Source organism: Capsella rubella, unplaced genomic scaffold (genome assembly GCF_000375325.1).
Source record: "Capsella rubella cultivar Monte Gargano unplaced genomic scaffold, Caprub1_0 scaffold_3, whole genome shotgun sequence".
Taxonomy (NCBI): domain Eukaryota; kingdom Viridiplantae; phylum Streptophyta; class Magnoliopsida; order Brassicales; family Brassicaceae; genus Capsella; species Capsella rubella.
Window position 1 is genome coordinate 14719523 of NW_006238921.1, and position 26293 is coordinate 14745815.

General features: G+C 36.0%; 5 protein-coding genes and 1 long non-coding RNA gene across 6 annotated transcripts; 5 read left to right on the forward strand and 1 right to left on the reverse strand.

Annotated features, from left to right (window-relative positions):
* The first annotated feature begins 604 nt into the window (after positions 1 to 604).
* On the forward strand, positions 605 to 3713 carry LOC17893074 (tyrosine decarboxylase 1). Its single transcript, XM_023786394.1, has 13 exons — positions 605 to 645; positions 760 to 895; positions 1178 to 1250; positions 1352 to 1582; positions 1696 to 1859; positions 1939 to 2079; positions 2158 to 2217; positions 2305 to 2469; positions 2556 to 2612; positions 2721 to 2785; positions 2892 to 3015; positions 3104 to 3241; positions 3334 to 3713. Coding segments are annotated over exons 1-13 (1476 nt in total). The 5' UTR covers positions 605 to 643; the 3' UTR covers positions 3454 to 3713.
* Positions 3714 to 6040: 2327 nt separating this feature from the next.
* LOC17892661 (tyrosine decarboxylase 1) lies at positions 6041 to 9060 on the forward strand. Its single transcript, XM_006298944.2, has 13 exons — positions 6041 to 6143; positions 6224 to 6359; positions 6679 to 6751; positions 6837 to 7067; positions 7139 to 7302; positions 7379 to 7519; positions 7592 to 7651; positions 7743 to 7907; positions 7995 to 8051; positions 8137 to 8201; positions 8308 to 8431; positions 8514 to 8651; positions 8748 to 9060. Coding segments are annotated over exons 1-13 (1476 nt in total). The 5' UTR covers positions 6041 to 6141; the 3' UTR covers positions 8868 to 9060.
* Positions 9061 to 9882: 822 nt separating this feature from the next.
* On the forward strand, positions 9883 to 12988 carry LOC17892851 (tyrosine decarboxylase 1). Its single transcript, XM_006299640.2, has 13 exons — positions 9883 to 9891; positions 9983 to 10115; positions 10555 to 10627; positions 10705 to 10935; positions 11021 to 11184; positions 11263 to 11403; positions 11478 to 11537; positions 11639 to 11803; positions 11886 to 11942; positions 12033 to 12097; positions 12195 to 12318; positions 12397 to 12534; positions 12644 to 12988. Coding segments are annotated over exons 1-13 (1473 nt in total). The 5' UTR covers positions 9883 to 9889; the 3' UTR covers positions 12764 to 12988.
* Positions 12989 to 13822: 834 nt separating this feature from the next.
* LOC17892806 lies at positions 13823 to 15388 on the reverse strand. Its single transcript, XR_002834708.1, has 4 exons — positions 15246 to 15388; positions 14961 to 15036; positions 14783 to 14853; positions 13823 to 14089 (listed from the first exon to the last, which is right to left on the reverse strand). It is a non-coding gene; the product is annotated as an uncharacterized LOC17892806 (long non-coding RNA).
* A 781-nt stretch (positions 15389 to 16169) lies between these two features.
* Positions 16170 to 16742, forward strand: LOC17893554 (ethylene-responsive transcription factor ERF120). The gene is made up of 2 exons (XM_006299168.1): positions 16170 to 16470; positions 16567 to 16742. The coding sequence occupies exons 1-2, from the start codon at positions 16170 to 16172 to the stop codon at positions 16740 to 16742; spliced, it is 477 nt and encodes a 158-aa protein (XP_006299230.1).
* Positions 16743 to 19547: 2805 nt separating this feature from the next.
* On the forward strand, positions 19548 to 26079 carry LOC17891625 (ABC transporter C family member 5). The gene is made up of 12 exons (XM_006296763.2): positions 19548 to 19648; positions 19870 to 22098; positions 22211 to 22531; positions 22648 to 22734; positions 22857 to 23552; positions 23641 to 23805; positions 23937 to 24231; positions 24346 to 24560; positions 24651 to 24956; positions 25051 to 25114; positions 25213 to 25452; positions 25540 to 26079. Exons 2-12 carry the CDS (start codon positions 20059 to 20061, stop codon positions 25650 to 25652), a joined length of 4542 nt encoding a protein of 1513 aa, XP_006296825.1. The 5' UTR covers positions 19548 to 19648; positions 19870 to 20058; the 3' UTR covers positions 25653 to 26079.
* The last annotated feature ends 214 nt before the right edge of the window (positions 26080 to 26293 follow it).

Here is a 26293-nt window from a genome sequence, read left to right on the forward strand (position 1 = left end):
TAACTGTAAAACAACTTGGAACATTATAAAACTGAGAGAATCACTTAGAATGATGATAACCTTTGAAATATAATCTTGCAGCACACATCTTAACATATGGATCTCTTGCCTAGAGGTTTTTGGTTCAAATAGCGTTTAGAATGAGATTATATTACTTGCTTTGATCTTGGTTTGAAGAGATGTATGGACTACTGAGTAGAAACCTGTTATTTACTAAAAAAAAAACATATGGAATAATTGACTCTTATGTATGCAGTACTCATCCATTCAATGGTGTTAACGTAATAATACTTGACTCCAAATTTGGTGTTTGTGTTAGAAAAATCCGAACGTTTCTGCTCTTCCAAATTAAAGACTCCACAAAAATCCATAATGGGATTTTGCCAAATGTGAGATAGTGAAGGCTCACAGTCACATTATTGCAAAGGAAAAAATTATTTTGAGTTTGCTTCCTCCAGTTTTGATTCATTCAAATTTTGTTTATTTTATTTTTACAAATATAATAAAATTGTCTAAATATATAGTTTTTTTAAAAAAATATAAAAAAATCTGGGCCCTATAAATAAGAGAGATCCATCAACTCCCACTGAAACACAAACCAAAATCAATCAGAGAGCTTCTGAGGCATATAAACAAACACAACATGTAAAGTCATTGTAGCTTTTGTTGTAATCCCCTTTTTTTTTCTTTTTTTTGGTCACAACTTGAAACGAAGCTTGTCTGAGTTTGTTTTTGTTTATCTGCTTAATTATGGAACAGGCAAAACGGAAGCGGGAAGAACGTGTTGAAGCCGATGGACTCAGAGCAACTGAGAGAATATGGACATCGAATGGTTGACTTCATTGCTGACTATTACAAAACCATCGAAGATTTCCCTGTTCTTAGCCAAGTTCAGGTCATTGTTTCTTCTTCTTTTCTAGTTTTACAATCATTTTTTTTGGTGTGGGTTTATGGGTTTTACATACAACTCTGATTGTGAGTATTGGGTTTGTAAAAAGTTTCGAAATTTATAAATCCCAGATGTTGTGACATAGTGTGGGTTTAGACCAAATTGGTATTTCTAGTGGTACATTGGGTTTTCCTTGTTCTTGGAGTTGCAAGTTCTTATTCTCTTTTGAGTTAAAATCTCTTTGGTTTTTTTCACAATGTTGGAACTTACTTGTTTTGATTGATGCAGCCTGGTTATCTTCATCAGCTTTTGCCTGATTCTGCACCAGACCACCCTGAGACTCTGGACCAAGTTCTTGATGGTGATTACTTATTTCTAGTTTTGGAGCATTTCTTATGAACGTAGATACTAAATCTGTTTTATGTAAGTACAAACTCTATATGATTTGAGTTTGTTTTGCAGATGTTCGGGCGAAAATCTTGCCTGGAGTAACGCATTGGCAAAGCCCGGGATTCTTTGCTTATTACCCTTCTAACAGCAGTGTTGCCGGGTTCTTGGGTGAGATGTTGAGTGCTGGTCTTGGAATTGTTGGTTTCAGTTGGGTTACTTCTCCAGCTGCCACCGAGCTTGAGATGATCGTTCTTGATTGGCTAGCCAAACTGCTCAATCTACCTAAGGAGTTTCTGTCCAAAGGTACTCACTTCTAAAATCATCCCAACCGCTGCTAATGTGGCTAGTGGCTACTAAGCTATTGTAGGAAATCACTTCTACAATCACTTCTAAGTGTGTCTTGAGTTGAATTGTAGGAAATGGAGGTGGAGTGATACAAGGGTCAGCTAGTGAAGCTGTACTTGTTGTTCTGATTGCTGCCCGCGATAAGGTCTTAAGAAGCGCTGGCAAAAACGCGCTTGGGAAGCTTGTTGTCTACTCCTCTGACCAGACTCATTCAGCTTTACAGAAGGCTTGCCAGGTGAATATTCTGCAGACTTGAAATTAAAGAATCTTTTTCACAAGAAAAAACTAATATACTTGTGGTTTATTGTTGACAGATTGCTGGAATCCATCCGGAGAATTGCAGAGTGCTGGAAACCGACGCCTCTACAAATTACGCTCTGCGTCCAGAATTGCTTCAAGAAGCTGTTTCGAAAGATCTTAAAGCTGGATTGATTCCATTCTTCTTATGTGCTAATGTAAGAAGTAGCCTATTACGTACTTAATTCCCCTCTTGATGAAGCATGTCCTCTGACTATTCTATTTCTTATCTCCAGGTTGGAACCACTTCTTCAACCGCAGTTGATCCATTAGCTGCACTGGGAAAGATTGCAAACGTTAGTTATTTCACATTTTAAAACAAGCTTCATAGCAATCTTGTAAGGCATAGAAACTGATGCTATTTCTTTTACTACCTTTCTCAGAGCAATGAGATATGGTTTCACGTGGATGCAGCGTATGCTGGAAGTGCTTGTATATGTCCAGAGTACCGAAAATACATTGACGGTGTAGAAACCGCAGATTCTTTTAACATGAATGCTCACAAATGGTTCCTCACTAATTTCGACTGTTCACTACTTTGGGTTAAGGTATAGCTGCCGTTTCAATCTCATATTCTCCTTTCTTTTTTTTTCTGTTCGCTTATATAAGAAAAGGATTTCTATTTGGAAAACAGGAGCAAGATTCTCTCACTGAAGCTCTTTCAACAAATCCAGAGTTTCTCAAAAACAAGGTAAGAAAGATTTTTCTCTTCAGAAAAAAAAAAAAGAGTGCAATGTTTCTTCTTCGAATCTGTTAGATTACTAGTCTTACTATCTACTTCATGCTTGTGGTTGGCTAGGCCTCTCAGGCAAACTTGGTTGTTGATTACAAAGATTGGCAAATCCCTCTCGGACGAAGATTCAGGTTCTTTGCTTTTGGAGTAAATCAAATTTCAAGTTTCTTAAGAGTAGCTAGATTTGCTTTACATTTGCATACACGCAATCTGAGTTTTGTTTTGATTAATTGACAGATCACTGAAACTATGGATGGTTTTACGGCTCTATGGAGCTGAGACCTTGAAGAGCTACATAAGAAACCATATCAAACTGGCTAAATATTTCGAAAAACTTGTCTCTCAAGATCCTAACTTTGAGGTAACTTTCGAATTATCTTTTGTAGATTGGTCACACCTCTCTCGGATCTTTTGAAAGAAGGTGAATAAGCGATTATTCTCGTTTGCAGATTGTCACACCTCGGATCTTTTCTCTTGTCTGTTTCCGCTTGGTGCCTAAAAACGACGATGAAAAGAAGTGTAATAACCAAAACCGCAAACTCCTAGAGGCAGCGAACTCTTCAGGGAAACTCTTCATGTCTCACACTGTAAGTGACGACTTATCTTGCTTCTTCTTGTTCTTGCTGGAAAATGTTTTTAATCAGTTAATTATATGTATTTGGTTTGCTTGGGGAATCAGGCTTTGTCGGGAAAAATTGTACTACGTTGCGCAATAGGAGCACCATTGACGGAGGAGAAGCACATGAAGGAGGCGTGGAAGGTTATTCAGGATGAAGCATCTTTCTTGCTTCACAAGTAATCATGAGAGAAAAAAAGAAGAATAAAACGGTTTTTGCCAACAAAGCGAAGCATTTCGGTTTGGTTTGGTTTGGTTTGATTGGACTAATTATTAATAAATAAAATAAAACAAAACTTGCTAAAAAGTCATACTAATGAGTTTAGCGAGGGTGACCTTTGTCTGTCTGTGTGTGTCAGTGTGTATCTATTTGGTTTGGGTTTATAACATTGTTGTTAACTATGTAACCAATGGTAATATTTATATAAATGTTTTTTTAATTACTGTTAATGTGTTCTATATAGCATGCGATAAAACAAAAACATTATAATATAAATAAGTATGTTCGTATGTACATCTTTTCCAATTATAACATTTTACTACTACGTGGGCGGAAGAATCATTCAAATAAAAAAAACTTAGATTAAAGAAAAATGGTATAAACATCAACGTCAAGACGGATTTGCTAGCAATGGAATTGAATGCAACTTGTTTGGTCTTTAAATGGGTAATGGATGGATACAAATCATCAATAGATGAGGTGCGATTGTGTCCAAACGATTTGAAGGAAAACAAAAGTTAAAAGAACATTTTGTAGTCTCTCTGTTATCTCAACGTCGAAAGTACGATTACTCTCTCTCTCTCACCATTGGAGGTCCGACACATGAAAACGTTTAATCATTTTATCATTTCATTATGTTTTGATAACGATTTGGGTTGTAAGGGTTACCATATTAAATACATGGAGAGTGCATTTTTTTCTTTTCTTTTTTTTTTAAACAATTTTTTTTTCTTTATGGAAAATAGAGTGTATAGTCTTAAAATGTTTTTTTTTTTTTTTACAGCAAAAAAAAATTCATACATTCAAGCTAAAAACAAACGGTTTTCTTCGAAAGAGAACCAGTCCGACGTAAAAGAGCTTATATGAGAAAATATAACACTTTGCAAACGTGGCTTTTTATCAAAATAGTCAGTTCGAGTGTTATTAGTGTGTGGAATAAAAGAAAAAAAAAACGATTAAAAATAGAGTTTTAGATGGCTGAAGTTTTCTAACTCCGAAGCAAATGCAGACCACTTATCTGGAGTGTCTAACAACTGAATTAACTCTTAACAATCTGATTGAAAAAAAAACTTCAGAGATAGAAAGTGAGATAATGGACTTCACTGCCCAAAAAAAAGCTTCAAATTCTGCATGAAAGAGAAATAGACAGCGTTATAAACTTTTTAAAAGCAACCCAAGATCCATCAACTTGACAAACAAGCCTCCCCGAACTAAAGGAAGATGTCTCTAACGGAAAAAGAACAGCAAAGAAAATCTAAGAACGAGTCACGCGTTCTCGCAAGGCGAAAAGAATCTGCTTCTTTTACCGCTAAATGACAAGTGTCCGCAGGGCGGACGTTCTTATTTTCAAAGACTTTGGAGTGGCGAGCCTTCCAAATAAAGCACATAATCCTTGGAAAGATTCTGGTAATTTCCTCGGTACCTCCTAATTCTTTAGGGCATCCACATTAATTAGGACAAATTTTTGTCCCATTTTTTTTTTTGCAATTAAAAAAAACATAAAGTTAACCAATTGCGGGCCGCCACATGTCAGTGGGGCCTGCAAATAAGAAGAAGGACCGGCGCAATTCTGCGTACGTCCCGCCTCAAATTTTGTTTTTTTCTTTTTTTTTTGGGTCTGGGACTGGGCACGCCAATGTTTATGGTCTTAGATCTCCAATAAAAATCTTAAAATGTATTTAAACCAACATTATAGGGGTATCTTAGGGCATACTCAATGGTATGGTAGCCTCTTAGGGCTAAGATTTTCTTAAAAGAATACCTTATATAATGTACTCTCTTAAATAAATCTTAGTTCTAAGAGGCTACCATTGATGATGGTTTTAGGGCATCCTCATTGTGAGTATCTTAGGAGGCTACCCCTAAATTCTTATATACAGTAAAACCTCTATAAATTAATAATGTTGGGACCATGAAAATCTATTAATTTATAGAGGTATTAATTTATCGATAAATTAATAATTATTAATTTATAGAGAGATTTTCCTAATTTGAAAGTTTTTTTCAGAAAAATATTGAAAAATGAGATTTAATCATGATAATTAGTATTTTATATAATCAATTACAAAGAAAATAATAATTATTATGTCTTGAAAGAGAATGCCAACAATTTTTGATATAATAAAATATTAGAAATAAACTCTAACAAAACTAATGTGTTTATATATACATATATTTTGAAAATTTTACCTAATTATTAATTTATAATATTATTGGGACCATATATTTATAAAGGATTTTCAAAAAAATTATTATCTTATTATTTAATCGAAATATGTCTAAAATTACACTGTTTCCAACTTGGGACCGGAGAAATTTATTAATTTATAGAGATTATTAATTTATCGAGTATTAATTTATAGAGGTTTTACTGTAACATATTTTCTTTGAAAAAGTGGGGTATTTTAGTCTTGTAAGATACCCCCAATGAGGATGGTATTAAGAGCTAAGATACCCCTACATTTTCAAAGAAAAGATATTGCATAAGATCTTGCATGAGATTTTTCTTTGAAAATGGGGGTATGTTGCCCTTATACAGTATATATTTTTAAATTCTGGTCCTCGTTATACATAAGGCAATAAGTATCTTTAGAACAAATCAGAAAGCTTAGGAGGCATAAACACTAATCCGACGCAGAAGAAAATACAAAATGTGAGTCCCTGAAAGAATTTGGAATCTCATTTTTCTCTTAGTTTCATCGAATGGTCTGAGTTTTTTTGTATTTCCTTCAGGGAAAATGGAAGCGGGAGGAACGTGTTGAAGCCGATGGACTCAGAGCAACTCCGAGAACACGGACATCGAATGGTCGACTTCATTGCCGATTATTACAAAACAATCGAAGATTTCCCTGTTCTTAGCCAAGTTCAGGTCAGTTTCTTCTTCTTTTCTTCAAACAATCAGTTTGGTTTATGGGTTTTACATAGAAGAACTCGGATTCTGAGACTTGGGTTTGTAAAAAGTTTCGAAATTTATAATACCAGATGTTGAAAGAGACCTAATTTCTGCTAAATTTGTTAATGTATATTATGGGTTTAGACCGAACTGGCTTTTCTAATGGTACATTGGGGTTTGCTTGTACTTGGAGTAGCAAGTGTTTTTTTTTTTTTTTACTTTCTCTTGTGTGTTGTGTCAAAATCTCTTTGGTTTTTTTCACAATGTTGAAATTTACTTGTTTTGATTGATGCAGCCTGGTTATCTTCATAAGCTTTTGCCTGATTCCGCACCAGACCACCCTGAGACGCTGGACCAAGTTCTTGATGGTGACATAATTGAATACCCCACTTGCAGTTTTTTGTTGAGACTAGGTATATACTAAACTTGATTTGGTTTGAGCTTCTTTTGCAGATGTTCGCGCGAAGATATTTCCTGGAGTTACGCATTGGCAAAGCCCAAGTTTCTTTGCTTATTACCCTGCTAATAGCAGTGTTGCCGGGTTCTTGGGTGAGATGTTGAGTGCTGGTCTTAATATTATTGGTTTTAGTTGGATTGCTTCTCCAGCTGCCACCGAGCTTGAAATGATTGTTCTTGATTGGCTTGCCAAGCTTCTCAACCTACCCGAGCAGTTTCTGTCCAAAGGTAATTGTTATAAAACATACAAAACTTGTTTGCTTAAGACCTAATAAGTGTGATTTTAAGTTGTATTGTAGGAAATGGAGGTGGAGTAATACAAGGGACAGCTAGTGAAGCTATTCTTGTTGTTCTGATTGCTGCCCGCGATAAGGTCTTAAGAAGCGTTGGCAAAGACGCGCTTGAGAAGCTCGTTGTCTACTCCTCTGACCAGACTCATTCAGCTTTACAGAAGGCTTGCCAGGTGAATATTGCAGATTTGATATTGAAGAATCTTTGTCAAAGAAGAAGCTAATATTCTTATGGCTTATTGCTGACAGATTGCTGGAATCTATCCAGCGAATTGCAGGGTGCTCGAAACCGATGCCTCTACAAATTATGCTCTGCGTCCAGACTTGTTTGAAGAAGCTGTTTCAAAAGATCTTGAAGCTGGATTGATTCCATTCTTCTTATGTGCTAATGTAAGAAGTAGCCTGTTAATTACATACCCTCTTGAAGCATGTCCTCTGAAATTTCATTTTTGTTATTTCCAGGTTGGAACCACTTCTTCAACCGCAGTTGATCCATTAGCTGCATTGGGAAAGATTGCTAACGTTAGTTATTTCACATATTCAAACAAGCTACATTGAGACTTCTTATGACATATATTGAAACTGATGCTATTTTTCTTGCTACGTTTCTCAGAGTAATGAGATATGGTTTCATGTGGATGCAGCATATGCTGGAAGTGCTTGTATATGTCCAGAGTATCGACAATACATCGACGGTGTGGAAACTGCAGCCTCTTTTAGCATGAATGCTCACAAATGGCTTCTTACTAATTTCGATTGTTCACTACTTTGGGTTAAGGTATAGTAATTAAGCTCTTTTAACCTCACCTTCTCCTTTCTCCCTCTCTTCGCGTTTATAAGTAAAGGATTAATATTTGGAAAACAGGATCAAGATTCTCTCACTGAAGCTCTTTCAACAAATCCAGAGTTTCTCAAAAACAAGGTAAGAAAGATTTTTCTCTTCACAAAAAATCTCAATATTTTTTCCTTTGAATTTTATTATCCAGTTTTTACTTGTGGTTGGCTAGGCCTCTCAGGCAAACTTGGTTGTTGATTACAAAGATTGGCAAATCCCTCTTGGACGAAGATTCAGGTTCGTTGCTTTTACAAAACAAAAAATTCAGATTTGAAACTTAAGACTAAATTTGCATACATTTGCATATACAATCTGAGTTTTGTTTTTGTTTATATATTGACAGATCATTGAAACTATGGATGGTTTTACGGCTATATGGAACTGAGAACTTGAAGAGCTATATAAGAAACCATATCAAACTGGCTAAAGATTTCGAACAACTTGTCTCTCAAGATCCTAACTTTGAGGTAACTTTCGAAATCTTTTGCAGATTGGTTAAACCTCGGATCTTTTGAAAGAAGGTGAATAAGAGATTATTCTTGTTTGCAGATTGTCACACCTCGGATATTTTCTCTTGTCTGTTTCCGCCTCGTGCCTACGAACAACGATGAAAAGAAGTGTAATGAACAAAACCGCAAACTTTTAGACGCAGTGAACTCTTCAGGGAAACTCTTCATTTCTCACACTGTAAGTGTCTTCACTAGTCATTACCTTCTTCTTCTTGTTCTGGCTGGATAATGTTTTTAATCAGTTTATATGTATTTGGTTTGCTTGGGGAAACAGGCTTTGTCGGGGAAAATCGTACTACGTTGCGCCATAGGAGCACCATTGACGGAGGAGAAGCACGTGAAGGAGGCGTGGAAGGTTATTCAGGATGAAGCATCTTTCGTGCTTCTCAAGTAATCATGAGAAAAAAGAAGAATCAAAACGGTTTTTGCCAAGTGCCCACAACCCGAAGCTATTCCAATTCGGTTTGGTTCGATAATAACCAATGATTTGTATATTATTGTTAGGAACGTGTTATGTAACATGCGATTGAAAACAACATAATATAATATGAAATTCAGTTAAGTTTTTCAGGAAATTTTTAAGACTAGAGTATGTTTGTATCAGTCGCGAATGCAGAAAAATTAATGTGAGATATATCAGCAAGTTGGTGAGCTGCAGAAAATTAATGTGAGATATATCAGCAAGTTGGTGAGCTGCAGGAACATGTTGAATGATTAGAGTGCCTTCTGCAACTTGTTCTCGAACATAATGGTAATGTGTTTTGAAGTGCTTAGTCTTTTGATGCAAAACAGGATTAATTAGCAGAGAGATACAATAAATTGCTGACAGGTTATCGCAGTACAACCATTGTTCTGCAACAGAACTTTCAATTAAGTTACACTCTGCTGAATGTATCTGAAAGACATTGATACTCTGCTTCGGTTGAACTCCCTGGAGACTGATTAGACCCTGAGGAAAGAACGAAAAAAACACCAGTACATGATGATCGTCTAGCAAATATCTTGGGATCCAAGCATAATCATTGTCACGTATATGAATGAAATCAAGAAGGGACTTTGCTCGCAATGAATGCTACTTATTGGTTTAATACAAATGAGGTGCGTCGTTTGTGTCAAAGAAAATAAAAACAAAAATCAAAAGATTAGAACATGAGAAAAAGATGAACAAATCTCTCTGAAATCTCAACATGTCACATACGATTAATTTCCTCGATCTGTGCCCATATCTAACGTCTGCCACACGGAAATTTAATTTTCTCATTCATTACTGTGTCCATTATATTTCGGTGGTTAGGTTACTCTATTAATTTTCTCATTCATTAGTTTGTCCATTTTTGGTAAGATTCGGGTCCTATAAATCAGTCCAACTGGGAAACTCGAAACAAATCCATAACAGACGCAAGAAAATATTTAAAAATGTGAGTCATTGAAGATTTTGGAATCCGATTTTGTTTCTCATAATTTCAGACGACACAACTTGTCTTGGTTTTTGTTCTTTTGCTTCTTCAGGGAAAATGGTAGCAGGAACGTGTTGAAGACTATGGATTCAGAGCAACTCCGAGAATACGGATATCGAATGGTTGATTTCATTGCCGATTATTACAAATCCATCGAAAGTTTTCCTGTTCTTAGCCAAGTTCAGGTCATTGTTTCCTTTTTTCTTTTTTTGGTTAACTTTTTTTTTTAGAAAGTTCAGTGCCGAGTCCCGTAATCCCTCTAGGGAGAGGGGGTAAAAGCCCATGGTCAAGTGGAAATATCGAGTGTTTTCACGCTTTAGGGGAATCGATCCCTAGCCACACTAATAGACCAACAAGTGGAAACCACTAGACCAAGACCACTTGGTTATATATGTCACTGTGTCCTATTCCAATATGTTCCAGGTTGTAACCAAATTGGCATTTCTGGTAGCTAATGGTTGCAATAAAGTTTTAACATTAATTACAAACAGTAGACAAAATCTTCACTTTAGTCTTGTTTGAACTGAAAGAGGAGTGTACCAAGTTTCTTCTTTTTGTGTGTTAATAATTCTCTCTCTCTCTCTGGTTTATTCACTGTGTTGGTATATACTTGTTTCGATGCAGCCTGGTTATCTTCATAAGCTTTTGCCTGATTCCGCACCAGACCATCCTGAAACGCTGGACCAAGTTCTTGATGGTGAGATAACTGAATACCCACACTTGCAGTTTTTGGTTGATCAGAGTATATACGTATAAACTTGATTTGGTTTTCAGATGTTCGGGGGAAGATATTGCCTGGAGTAACGCATTGGCAAAGCCCAAGTTTCTTTGCTTATTTCCCTGCTAGCAGCAGTGTTGCCGGGTTCTTGGGTGAGATGTTGAGTGCTGGTCTTAATATTATTGGTTTTAGTTGGATAGCTTCTCCAGCTGCCACCGAGCTCGAAATGATTGTTCTTGACTGGCTTGCCAAACTGCTCAACCTACCAGAGCCCTTTCTATCCAAAGGTAATTGCTATATAAAAAAAAACATACAAAACTTGTTTGCTTATATAAGACCTAATAAGTGTGGCTTGAATTGTATATTGTATAGGAAATGGAGGTGGAGTGATACAAGGGTCAGCTAGTGAAGCTGTTCTTGTTGTTCTAATTGCTGCCCGTGATAAGGTCTTAAGAAGCGTTGGCAAAAACGCGCTTGAGAAGCTCGTTGTCTACTCCTCTGACCAGACTCATTCAGCTTTACAGAAGTCTTCCCAGGTGAAAATATTGCCGGATTTGAAATTTAAAAATCTTTGTCAAAACAAAGCTAATATTCTTCCGGTTTATTGTTGACAGATTGCTGGAATCCATCCAGAGAATTTCAGGGTGTTGGAGACAGACGCCTCTACAAATTACGCTTTGCGTCCAGAATTGCTTCAAGAAGCTGTTTCAAAAGATCTTAAAGCTGGATTGATTCCATTCTTCTTATGTGCTAATGTAAGAAGTAGCCTATTACGTACTTCCCCTCTTGGTGAAACATGTCCTCTGACAATTCTATTTGTTATCTCCAGGTTGGAACCACTTCTTCAACCGCAGTTGATCCATTAGCTGCATTGGGAAAGATCGCTAACGTTAGTTAGTTATTTCACAATATATTCAAACAAGCTTCATTGAGACTTCTTATGACATTTATAGAAACTGATCGTATCTCTCTTAATGCTACGTTTCTCAGAGCAATGACATGTGGTTTCACGTGGATGCAGCATATGCTGGAAGTGCTTGTATATGTCCAGAGTACCGAAAATACATTGACGGAGTGGAAACTGTAGACTCTTTTAGCATGAATGCTCACAAATGGTTTTTTACAAATTTCGATTGTACACTACTTTGGGTTAAGGTATATATATATAGTAGCCCTTTTAATCTCACCCTTGTCACTTCGTGTTTTCATAAAAAATAATTAAATCTTTGGAGAACAGGATCAAGAGTCTCTCACTAATGCTCTTTCAACAAATCCAGAGTATCTCAAAAACAAGGTAACTAAGAAAGATTTTGCTCTTCACAAAAATAAAAAACTCCAATAGTGAATATTTTTTTTCTTCTTATTACATCTGTTTGGCATGCAGGCCTCTCAAGCAAGATTGGTTGTTGACTACAAAGACTGGCAAATCCCTGTCGGAAGAAGATTCAGGTTCTTTGCTTTTATATAAATTACTTAAACTCGAAGTTTTGTAAAGAACATTTGCATAGAAAGATACAATCTGAGTTTTGTTTTTGTTTTTTGACAGATCATTGAAACTATGGATGGTTCTACGGCTCTATGGAACTGAGGCCTTGAAGAGCTATATAAGAAACCATATCAAACTGGCTAAAGATTTCGAACAACTTGTCATTCAAGATCCTAACTTTGAAGTAACTATTAAAATCTCTAAGACTACTCTCTGAAAAAAAGATTATGGTAAGTGATTAATGTATTGTTTTCATTTTCAGATTGTAACTCCTAGGATCTTTTCTCTTGTCTGTTTCCGCCTCGTACCTGAGGGAAACGATGAAAAGAAGTGTAATGAACAAAACCGCAAACTCCTAGACGCAGTGAACTCTTCAGGGAAACTCTTCATTTCTCACACTGTAAGTGACTTCACTAGTCACTACCTTCTTCTTCTTGTTCTGGCTGGATAATGATTTTAATGATCAGCTTATATGTTATTATATGGATTTGCTTTGCTTGGGGAAACAGGCTTTGTCGGGAAAGATCGTACTACGTTGCGCCATAGGAGCATCATTGACGGAGGAGAAGCACGTGAAGGAGGCGTGGAAGGTTATTCAGGATGAAGCATCTTTCTTGCTTCACAAGTAATAAAACGTTTTTTTGCCAACAGAGCGGAACATTTGGGTTGGGTTTGGTTTGGTTTAATTTGATTTGATAATAAAATATAAGGTACTACAAATTGTGCTAAAGTCAGAGACTTATAAAGTATGGTTTGATTTTTATACACTTTATGTTCCATTGTGAAAGAGTACTGTATTTATTTCTCATCAATTGTAACGGGAAATAAAATTTTACTCATGAATTGTCAATAAATATGAGGATTTTATTATATAAAACTTGATTTTCAAATTAAGTAACTAATATGATCGCTACACATGTGAAAGCTATCGAGAAGATTTCGAGAAATATGAAAAAAAAAAATTTATATTTAAAATAATATTATAAATTAAAAAAATCTTGAAAAATAAAAGAATTACGAATATTATTTTTGAAAATTACTAATCCTGATAATAAAATAATTGGATTTTTTTGTAAATATATATTGAGAAAGAAATTATATGGTAAAAGTTAAAAATGATTTAACTATATAATTTTACTATACAAAATTTGATATCCAAAAATTGATAATTAATATAATTGTGACATGTGTCAATCAGCCGATCAGAGTTTTAACGAATGTTAGGGCATGAGCAAAGGCATAAGCAAGAGGATGCATCTTAGGATAATTATAGTATATTAATAATGTAATAGTGTATTTTAAGAACCAAGCAAAATTAAGTAGTTATTGGTTGAACCCATAGGTTCTTACATTTATAATAATATAATAATGATAAATTTATTATTTAATTTGAAAATTTTAAAAATGGAAAATTATTTAAACTTATAAATTAGAACAATAAATATAGAAACATATAATTATAAACAAAACATAACAAACTTTATAAATCTTTTTAAACAAAACACAAACAAACTTTATAAAACAAATAATAAAAATAAAAGACAATAAAGATAAAAATTATAAACATAAAAGATAGAAACATATAAATTTAAAACATAAACTTTAAAAAATACAAACATAAAAATGAAAAAATACAATTCAAAATTATTAAAGAAAAAAACAATTAAGATAAAAATGAGAAACACAAAGATAGAAACATAAACATTAAAATGACAAACTTTAATAGATCATGTGTAGTTAATATATGGCTAAATTGATCAATTGGTAAGTTGTTTGGTTCAAAAACACAAGAAAGAGAACATGAATGAAACAAGTGTGGTACGTTAGAACTTCTAACTTAGAAGTGTTGGCAACAAGTGTGGTACGTTTCATGACAGATTCCTCACGACCATCAGGCATGGTAATTGTGGAGTAGGGAGACAACAAAAGCTGAAACATCCTTTTTGTGTAAAGATCTGCAAAAAATCCACACAGAAAAAGCATTGGGGGATTAATGCAATATACAAACTCATGTTCCATAAGTTCCATGACATGATGCAAGTTGCTTTTTTTGCATGACACAAATTCTAAAGTAAGGCCTGACAAGTTAAGATAGCAACACAGCTATTCAATCACAATATGCAGATTAACGTTTTGAGGAATATGCAGTAAGAAAAATTCAACTTTACATGCTTATATAGTAATATGCTATGATAACACATAAAACACGCCTTTGATTCAGTAGATGATACACATAAAGCTTATAGACACTATGCACAATCCAGGTCAAGAACTAAAGAGAAATCTAACAAAACCAAAGATGAGCTCAAAAATCTGAAAAAATTTACTCTAAGAAAGAAGACTACATAACTAACACGTACCAAGGAATACACTTACACATTCTGCTATAATAAGTATCACGTACATATATAAATCATGTACCAAGGCAATACACAATGTAAACGCATACAGAAAAAGACAAGACAATAGCTTTCAAACAAAAGCACAATGATACTTCAAACATCAAACACAATGTAAACGCATACACTAAGCTACTACACTAGTCAAAATCTAAGCTAATCGAATCAGTAAAGTCATTAGTTACCTAAGCTAAGATTCAAAAGCCATCAACACAAGCCAGAGGAGAAAAGAGGTTTTAAAGAACTAACCACAAACTAGAGGAGAGAAGGGTTGCCTCAGATCTCTTTGGTTGCTTTTTTATATCAATCGCTGCATTGCCCTGTTACAAACAAAAACATCAAAATCAAGAGTCTTTAACTGATAAAAGACCAGCTAAGGACAACGAGATCAAATGTGTCCAAGCTTCTGGTAAGCAAACTCCATTACTTCTTCTTCTACCGAAGAGCTTGAATCAAAAATCAACATTACCAATTCCAGCCATCAAAAATCCAACTAGAATGTCCTGTACACAAAAATTTAGCCGAGTAAGAGACGTTGGAGATTAGAAAAGGGTTATGAACACAAATCCGTGTACCCACAACAACGCATTGATTTACTTCAGATCAAATCTCAGAAATTCAAAACTCAACACAGTACGATCCCGAAATAAAATAAGAAAACCAACATTATTGTAAACAATCAAAAGATGAGATTTTTCGGCATCGAGTTTACCTCATCGGCGGTCATTGAGAGAGAGACGAGATCCTTCATCGTTGAGTTCTCTGAAACTAGGGTTCCAAAGAGGAATATCGTGTCGATTTGGGAATTTTGTTTCGTTTGACAAAACAGAAAATAATAATCGTTTTGTTAACTCGATTTTTTAACCTATCATGAAGCGCCACGTGGCATAAGAATCGACTCCGAAAACTTCTTATCGAACAACCGGATGACTCTTACTCACGAACTGTTTTCATTATTTTTGTTTTAAATATTGCTCGAAGCCCCGAGAGGATACAGCGTTAAACATGGCCTTAGTCTTGACAAATTGATTTCTGAATAATTTTTAACGTGTTAGTGAACATATAAGATTTCACATGTGTAAAACTAGATATTTGCAAACTAAATAAAGTTAAAGTAAGACTATACGAATAAATATTTTTAATTACACATAAGAATCGAAGTAATCGAGTATATATATATCAATATTCAAAAATACTCGGTTCCGTACCCAACCGGCCTAAATGACACCCTTCAATTAGGTGTTAAAAAAACAAAATAAACTGAATGATTAATTTAGTTAAACAGAAAAAAACAAAGATGAATAAAGACAAGTACTGTATACAAATTACAACGTTTTAATGCATGTGTGACATTGTGAATAAGAAACGTACTCGTTGTACTGAGTTCACACTTCACACCACACCAGTTTTATAAAAAGCTCGACAAGAAAACGATAGTCAACACTCCAACAAGTGGGTTGAATAAAAGTTAACGATCGCGTTTTCTTCTATAAATTCGCGTTTTATTACATACATAATGACGTAAACAAGACTTGGTGCCGCGTGTACAAAAGATATTTAAGATTCACATAAGACCACGTACGTTCGTAGTATATAAAACCCCTTTTTGGTTTCCACCCAAAAAAAAAGAAAGAAAATGGATTCAAGAAATGTTCCCTCGTACGATCAAGACAGCAATTTGGTCACTCCTTGTTTGACAAGAGATCAAGAGCATGTGATCATGGTCTCTGCTTTGCGACAAGTGATGATATCCAACTCTGGAGGACGTGACATTACTACTTCCTCAACATGCGAATCACGTCTTCCACCTTTGGACGCTGGTCCTTGTCCTCTTTGTGTTATCACTGGTTGCTACGGTTGCGTATTCCCACGACATGGAGATCATATCGTAAAGAAGGATCAGAAGAAGTACAAAGGAGTTAGGCAAAAGCCATCAGGTGAACTATATTCCTACCTATACGATGTTTCAACAGCTTTAATTTGAGTTTGTTCTAGTACTAGTTTATCTACTTTCATGTACAAGCCATTATCAGGTACATGGTCGGCAGAGATATGGGATCCGAGTTTGAAAGTAAGAAGATGGCTTGGAACGTTTCCAACAGCGGAGATGGCTGCACATGCTTACAATGATGCGGCGGCTGGGCTTGTCGGAAGTAAGGGGAAGAGAAAGTATGCATCCACCAAGAAGACGACGGTGGAAGATTACTGATCAGCGGATCTCCATTGACGGAGTACGGGAAGGGATCGTGTAAGGGTTATTGAGGAAGAACCATCTTACTTGCTTCACAAGCAATTAAGAAAAAAATTTGGAATAGTAAAACGTTTTTCTGTCAGCGAATCTAAATATATTGTTTTGATTTGATTTGATTTGATTTTTCAGCAAATCAAATCGAAACAATACTTTGGCTGTGTTGTTTTCCATTTTGTATTTTCAGTTGTGTGTATTCAGTATTTCAGTTATATCTGGGGAATTTGGTTTGGTTTATTATGGTTGATCATATCAGTCAGTGTAAATTAACCAATGACAATAACAAAAAAGTGAGTTTGTAACCAAAAAGAAAGACAAATTAATACATTGTAAACATATATATAAATTAATCAAGTGTTTATGAAGTTCTATGGCCGAAGGCCTGGGCGTTTGGATATCGGATCGAGTTCGGTTTGGATTTTTCGGTTTTTGGATTTTTTGGATATTGATTCTAACATCCGTTCGGGTATTTAAAAAATTTAGTTCGGTTTCGGTTCGGATAATTCGGATTTCGATTCGGTTTGGATATAATTGTGATAATTAAATTTTAACCAAAATTTATTGGATTCGATTTTATTCGGATATTTTTTAATCTAATTATACTCAAATAATCCATACTATCCTATCCAAGTATATAAAAAAAAAATGAGACAAATGACAAGTTCAAAGAACCAATTAACATAATACCATACCAATATATATAAGTGAAGCATAAACTGTGTTAATACATAAATTTTTTAATAAAACCAAAATAAACCATAAATTCCTAATGAAAAGTAGCAAAATTCAGTAACATCCTAAATCAAATTGAAAATAAATTTTTAAAAAACTTCAAGACCATGAGAGGAAGAAACTCAAGCTTCTACCCACCTACAATCAAGATATGGCCAAGAACGATATTAAAGTATATGCGGCAAACGTATATATCTTAAAAATATTAAAGTATATATTGTATATATCCTAAAGATATTAAAATTTATATTATAATTTCAGGTATATATGGATATCTATTGGATATCGATTCGGATAGGGTTTAATCCGATATCCAAAAATAATGAAAGCTAACAACTGATCAGTTATTTTTTTAATATCGGTTCGGTTTTATTCCAATTTTTTCGGTCGGGATTCGGTTTGGATTTTTGGATTCGGATTTTATGCCCAAGCCTAGCCGAACTGTATGTTTTGTTCACTAGAAAACTTAATGTAATTAACAAACGTACTAATTAGTATATGTTTGTGTATTTTAAAAAATGTTAAATAATTGTATTAATAGAAAACGTGACATGTGGAGACTTAATCCATTTTGACATCCCACACTATCATATTCATATGATCATATCACACGATCAAGGAACTTTTTATTTAATAGTGGTTAATTATTATCTCTATATTAGTAAAAGAGAAGTACAAAATAGAATACGGGTCGGGTCAAAATTAAAAAATTAACCCGATTTTAATAATTGGATACTTCAAAGTTGGATATTAATTTGGGTTTGGATACATACATCGGATATTTTCCATATCTAATTTTAAGATTATATTATCTCCGTAACTAATTTTATGATTTCCTAATATTTCTCTAACTAATCAATTATTATTCTTCTTTAAATTTAATTTGATAGTATTTTTAATTTATGATATTATGCTATATAATAAAAATATTTAATAAAAATTAATATTTTTTTGCTTATGTTGCAATTTGAATTTTTTCAATACTCAACTACAAGGTTAAATATTTTGGACAATGATTTAAAATCAGTATACGTATGATTAATATTAAAACCATTGTTACATGAGCATATTTAAAAGTTTCAAAAATTTCAAAATATTATAATTAAAAGATTCAAATATATATAAAAATTTAGAATTGAAATTATTAAAAATATTTTATTGAAGATATAGATGTAATTTTGGAGACATAATTTTTATTGATAAAATATATTATATATCAAACTATGTAAATTTTAGATAGTTTTCAGATAGTTTGTTAAAATCACAATTATAATGGTAAAGCAAGTTATGAATAATGTTTTTTACAAAATGAATTTTGTTACGGGTTGGTCCTTCAAAAGATACATTGTAAGTATGTAATTTTTACATATATTTCTACTTCTACTACAAAATGGTCAAATTGAATAATTTGTCGATACATATTATTTCGTGCCGTTCATTTTTCACTGTTTTTTAGTTGAATCCAAACTCAATGTATTATTATTTACTCGCTTTTTCGTTTTATTATTTTATTTAAATTTATTATACAAATATATGATTCACCGTAATCGACTGCATTGCAATAAAATTAAAATATAATATATTGTAATTCGTTAAAAGTTATATATATGTAATTATTTCCCCCTCGCTGTAGCGCGGATCCGAATCTAGTTTTCTTAATGAAAGTAGTAGCATGGCAAATTAACAAATTAATTACTAATGTTGTGAGATCTACTTTTGTCAAAAAGAAAACAAAAAAAAAAAAAGACAAAAGAAGGAAATTTTCTAGATTTATTGGAATAATAAATATAATACTTAATACAGTAAGATAACTATTAATAATTGATTACTATTAAAGGCTATATGAAGAAGATCAAAAGCCTCCACTACTATTACATCTACGTATCAACTGTATCTTCTCTTACACATTCAATCAATTTCTGTGTTAAGACAGAGAGTTTCAGATTGATCCCATCAGGGAGAAGAGGGCAAAGCAAAATCTAATTCCTTAATTATTCTTTTTACAATCCACTTATTCTTCTTCTTCTTCTACAATTCAAGATCCTCTCTCTCTCTTTTCTTGGGGGAGGAGAGAGAGAAAGAGAAGCAGAAGCAGAAGCAGAAGCGACATTGTCTTTGAATTGATCACACGACAGGTTTGTGTGTTTATTTATTTATAAAGTTGTTGTGCTTTGTCTTCTTATGTCTTCTCTAGATAACATCGATGGTGTTTAGGTTTTACACAACAACAACAATAACTAAAAAAGTTTCAATTTTTAAGAAAAAAAAAAATACCTTTTTTATATGTTTGTGTTCTTCAAACGTGTTCGACTCTGACGTGAACTCGTTTTGTTTCCATGTGCGATGTGTCTTTCAGATTCTGCGTTTCTCTCTACCACCATCGTGACTCTGCTCTAAAAAATATTACATCTTCTCTCTCTCTCTCTCTCTCTCTCTCTCTCTCTCTCACGCTTCTTACATTACCTTGATGTTGAATCGCTCCGATTTCTTCGTCTCGTCAATGCTGTTTAGCTCAGAAGCTCAATCTTTGACAATCTAATCGGTAATGGGTTTTAATCTGAGAGCTGTTCTCGATTTGCCAGTGGTGGAATCGTCTTTGATCTGTATCAATTTGATTCTCTTCTTTGTATCTCTTCTCGTTATCTCCGCAAGACGCTTACTTTACTGTCTCCGTCGAGGTCGGTTCTTCAAACATGACTCTGTAGGGAACTCGAGTTCCGTCGTCAATGTTGTTGGTGTTGGCGGAGAAACCCATGACGTTGAAATCACCAGAGGCTTTAAATTCTCTGTGATTTGTTGTTTCTATGTTCTAATCGTGCAAGTTTCGGTGTTAGTGTTTGATGTTATTGGAGTGATTAAGGAAAGAAGCGATATTTATGTGATTTTGTCGCCGACTACACAGATTCTAGCGTGGTTAGTGTTGTGCACATCAGTTGTTCGATGTAAATACACTTCTGCTGAAAAGTTCCCTTTCTTGTCAAGGCTATGGTGGGTTGTGGGATTCTTTATCTGTTTATGGGCTTTGTTTATTGACTCCAGAGAGCTTGTTGTAAACAGCTCAAACCATTTGTCGTCTCACGCTGTTGGGAACTTTGTTGCAGCTCCGGCTCTGGCTTTTCTCTGCTTCCTTGGTTTCAGAGGTGCGTCAGGTCTTCGAGTTATTACTAATTCCTATCTTCATGAGCCTTTGCTTGTTGAAGAAGAAGAGGCAGGGTGTCTCAATGTTACTTCTTATAGTGACGCTGGATTGTTTAGCCTCGCTACGCTTTCGTGGCTGAACCCTCTTCTTTCACTTGGCGCCAAGAGGCCTTTGGATCTCAAGGATATTCCTCTGCTCGCTCCTAAAGACCGAGCAAAGACGAACTACAAAGTCTTGAACTTTAAATGGGAGAAGTTAAAAGCTGAGAATCCTTCGAAACCTCCTTCTCTTGCTTGGGCGATCTTGAAGTCCTTTTGGAAAGAAGCGGCTTGTAATGCAGTCTTTGCTGGCTTGAACACTCTTGTTTCTTATGTTGGTCCTTATTTGTTGAATGACTTTGTTAATTATTTGGGTGGGAAAGAGACTTACCCTCACGAGGGTTACATCCTCGCTGGGATCTTCTTTGTGGCGAAACTTGCAGAGACTCTAACAACTCGGCAGTGGTATCTTGGGGTCGATATCTTGGGGATGCATGTGAGATCAGCTCTAACGGCTATGGTGTACCGAAAAGGACTAAAACTCTCAAGTTTAACCAAACAGAACCACACGAGTGGCGAAATTGTAAACTACATGGCTGTTGATGTCCAGAGAGTAGGTGATTACTCGTGGTACCTCCATGATATGTGGATGCTTCCTCTACAGATTGTACTTGCTCTCGGGATTTTGTATAGGAGTGTGGGACTGGCGGCTTTAGCCACTTTGGTGGCCACAGTTTTCTCTATAATTGCCACTATCCCACTGGCGAAAATTCAAGAGGACTATCAGGACAAATTGATGACTGCTAAGGATGAGCGAATGAGGAAGACTTCGGAGTGTTTGAGGAACATGAGGATTCTGAAATTGCAGGCTTGGGAGGATAGGTACCGGGTTGTACTTGAAGACATGAGGAATACAGAGTTTAAATGGCTTCAAAAGGCTTTATACTCCCAAGCGTTTATTACATTTATATTCTGGAGTTCACCGATATTTGTAGCTGCTATCACGTTTGCTACGGCTATAGGCTTGGGAACTCAGCTCACTGCAGGCGGTGTTCTCTCTGCGCTTGCAACATTCAGGATTCTTCAGGAGCCACTTAGGAATTTTCCTGATCTGGTGTCTATGATGGCTCAGACTAAAGTATCTCTTGATCGGATATCAGGATTTCTGCTAGAGGAAGAGCTGCAGGAAGATGCTACGATAATCCTTTCTCAAGGTATGTCAGACACATCGGTGGAGATCAACGACGGTTGTTTCTCTTGGGATCCTTCATGGGTAAGGCCAACTTTGTTTGGGATTCACTTGAAAGTTCAGAGAGGAATGCGAGTAGCTGTCTGTGGAGTCGTTGGTTCAGGGAAATCAAGTTTTCTTTCTTGTATACTCGGAGAAATCCCTAAAATCTCGGGTGAAGTAAGTGAAATACTTCAAGAACCTTCAAAACATGCATCTGTCTTCATTTTTTTCAGGGATAAAAATTACTTTCCTCTAGCAAATTTCACGATATGTACACTGAAATACACAGGTCAGAATATGCGGTAGTGCTGCTTATGTTTCACAGTCCGCCTGGATTCAGTCTGGAAATATAGAAGAAAATATTCTCTTTGGCAGTCCAATGGATAAGGCCAAGTACAAGAATGTTATACATGCCTGTTCATTGAAACGGGACTTGGAACTATTCTCACATGGCGATCAGACCATTATCGGTGACAGAGGCATAAACCTTAGCGGTGGTCAGAAGCAGAGAGTTCAGCTCGCAAGAGCACTATACCAGGACGCTGATATATATCTACTCGACGACCCCTTTAGTGCTGTTGATGCTCACACTGGCTCCGAACTCTTCAAGGTGCACTTCTGGTTTCTTTCTAATTAACCGAATAACTATCTTTGTCAAACACTTTGTCGTATGTATTTCTCTTTGCATCAAAAGCTTTACTTAAATCTTGCATTTGCGTACTATAGGAATATATATTGACAGCTCTGGCAGACAAGACTGTGATATTCGTAACTCATCAGGTCGAGTTTCTTCCTACCACAGATCTTATATTGGTAAGGATTTTTTCGACATGGCCATCTGCCAATCTCATACCAATTATTCTATATATATTAAGATACCCAGAAAGTATGCAACACCAAGAAAGCGCTTCAAGAACTTTCTTGTTTATCTGCAGGTACTTAGGGATGGAAAAATTATACAGTCAGGGAAGTATGAAGAGCTGCTACAAGCAGGAACCGATTTCTTATCTCTGGTGTCTGCTCATCATGAAGCTATTGAAGCAATGGACATTCCCAACCATTCATCAGAGGACTCTGACAGCAATCAGGTGCTAGACCAGTCATTGCCGCACAATCCGAAATCCAATGCTTCCTCGAGCAACATTGAGATTCTAGCCAAAGAGGTCCAAGAAGGGCCATCAGGGTCTAACCAGAAAGCCATTAAAGAGAAAAAGAAAGCAAAGCGGCTTAGAAAGAAGCAACTGGTGCAGGAAGAGGAACGTGTGCGGGGACGAGTCAGTATGAAGGTGTACTGGTCATATATGGCTGCAGCCTATAAAGGATTGTTGATTCCTCTCATAATCATTGCACAATCACTGTTTCAGTTCCTTCAGATTGCAAGTAACTGGTGGATGGCCTGGGCAAATCCACAAACAGAGGGGGACCAAGCTAAAGTGAGCTCCACGGTCCTTCTCCTCGTGTTTATTTCCCTAGCATTTGGTAGCTCAGTGTTTATCTTTGTCCGAGCTATTCTAGTCGCCACATTCGGCCTTGCAGCTGCCCAGAAGCTGTTTCTGAACATGCTCAGGAGTGTTTTCCGCGCGCCAATGTCCTTTTTCGACTCTACTCCTGCTGGAAGGATCTTAAATCGGGTTGGTTCTTTTTATAATTAATCAAACTATAATTATGACGTCTTCTCTTCATGCCTAGTATTCCTCATTGCTATTATGTACCTTTCAGGTGTCTATTGATCAAAGCGTAGTAGATCTCGATATTCCTTTTAGGCTCGGAGGATTCGCTTCGACAACAATACAGCTCATCGGGATTGTTGGTGTGATGACAAACGTTACATGGCAAGTGTTTCTTCTTGTAATTCCAACCGGCATTGCTTGCTTGTGGATGCAGGTGATTTCTGTTAATTTTTGAAGATTCTTTCTATGTTGTTTTCGTAAACTCAGGGATTCAATAGGCGCGAATTCTGACTTATTTCTCTTTGCATTATGTCTAACGGCAAACTTTTTCACTTAAAAACGCAGAAATACTACATGGCCTCGTCTAGAGAGCTGGTTCGGATTGTGAGCATACAGAAATCTCCAATTATCCATCTTTTCGGTGAGTCAATCGCGGGTGCAGCAACGATCAGAGGGTTTGGCCAAGAAAAACGTTTCATGAAGAGAAACCTCTATTTATTAGACTGCTTTGCCCGCCCTTTCTTCTGCAGCATAGCTGCAATAGAGTGGCTCTGTTTACGCATGGAACTACTCTCTACTTTCGTCTTTGCCTTCTGTATGCTCCTGCTTGTTAGTTTTCCGCATGGAACAATTGATCCAAGTAAGCTTCTCATTCTCTCTTTTTCATCTGTAGATCATGGTCTGCATTTCTAGCCAGAAACTTATTAGTAAAGGATCTGTTGTTTTTACCAAGTACCTATTTACCTTTGTATAGGCATGGCTGGCCTTGCAGTAACCTATGGCCTTAATTTAAACGCTCGCCTTTCTCGGTGGATACTTAGTTTTTGTAAGCTAGAGAACAAAATCATCTCCATTGAAAGAATCTACCAGTATAGTCAAATTCCCAGTGAAGCCCCTACGTTGATTGAGGATGCTCACCCTCCGGCCACATGGCCAGAGAACGGAACCATTGAGATCAACAATTTGAAGGTACATCAAATTTTGAATCTTCTCTTAACCTGTTTCAGACAAATGTCATAGCTTCATACATTATTCATCCTCTATCCTCTGTGTTTAAAGGTTCGCTATGGAGAGAATCTGCCAACCGTCCTTCATGGAATCAACTGTGTGCTCCCTGGTGGCAAGAAGATTGGGATTGTGGGACGCACAGGAAGTGGTAAATCAACCCTGATCCAAGCACTATTCCGGCTGATAGAGCCATATGCAGGGCAAATAATCATTGATGGCATTGATATCTCTTCCATTGGCCTTCATGATCTCCGAGGCCGTCTCAGTATCATTCCGCAAGACCCCACCTTGTTTGAAGGCACTATCCGGGGAAACCTTGACCCTCTCGAAGAACATACTGATCAAGAAGTTTGGCAGGTGGAATTTTTTAAACAATAATCTGATTTCAGTCATATTTGAAAACCATTAGATTCTAATGTGTTGGGATGTTTTTTTTTTTTTTTTTTTGCAGGCTCTAGATAAGTCACAACTGGGGGACATAGTTCGTGCAAAAGACCAGAAACTCGATACTCCAGGTATAGAGCTAACTTTACGGTGATGCAAGTTCCATATATCCTGCAGGAAAATATTTTAAGAACCAGATTTCACTCGTTGATTTAAACTGTTGATGCAGTGTTAGAAAATGGAGATAATTGGAGCGTTGGGCAGAGGCAGCTTGTAGCTCTGGGGCGTGCGCTTCTTAAACAAGCGAGAATTCTTGTGCTTGATGAAGCAACTGCTTCGGTTGACTCAGCCACTGATAATCTCATCCAGAAGATTCTAAGAACAGAGTTTGGAGACTGCACCGTCTGCACTATCGCACATCGGATACCGACTGTGATTGATAGTGACATGGTTTTGGTTCTAAGCGATGGTACATAGTCACACCATGAAATATTTTTTCTTATGAAAAATGTTCTCCTTGTACTTCACCCTAAAAACTTGGATGTGGATTTTGCAGGTCTTGTTGCGGAGTTTGACACACCAACACGACTTCTAGAGGATAAATCATCGATGTTCCTTAGATTAGTCACTGAATACTCGTCAAGATCCAGCGGCATACCTGACTTCTGATCGGTGACCTTAAGTGAATGCAAACTTCTTCACCGAGCCCCACCGGGACAAGGCTGTTGTCGCTGCTAATCTCAGACAAATCAGAAAATCTGTCTGAAGTCTGAACCAAGACACAGGAATCATCCTACAACGAATAAAGTGCAGGTGATTCAAGAACACTGGAGACAAGCAGAGTTTTTCGGTACCAAAAAGGAATATTCAAAAGATACAAGGTTGCACGCATTTTTGCTCAGTTTAAAGTTTATTAGCTTAGGTTTATGTTGTAAAGCTGGGTCGGTTCCGTAGAGACTGCTTTGTTGTCGTAGAAGCAAAGGGATACCACCGAGCCAAAGTAGTTCAGTTTTGTAGGATAATCATCAAACCACAAGTTTCACTATACACTTCAGTCTGATATCAACGTTCCACTTAAACCACGTTCGTTTCACTCTAACACCGGACTCGGTTTCATTTAACTTTCTTGATATAATTTTCATAGCAATATAGGTTATGCTACTGTAACCCGTTCAATTTATTGATCTTTAATCTCTAAAATTGTTTTCATCAAAATAATGCCTGGTTTTTTTTTTTTTTTTTTTTTTTCTTTTTTCCCTTATTCTCCTTTACTTTCTTTACTATTACCTTGTTATTTAGTAATCTAACTT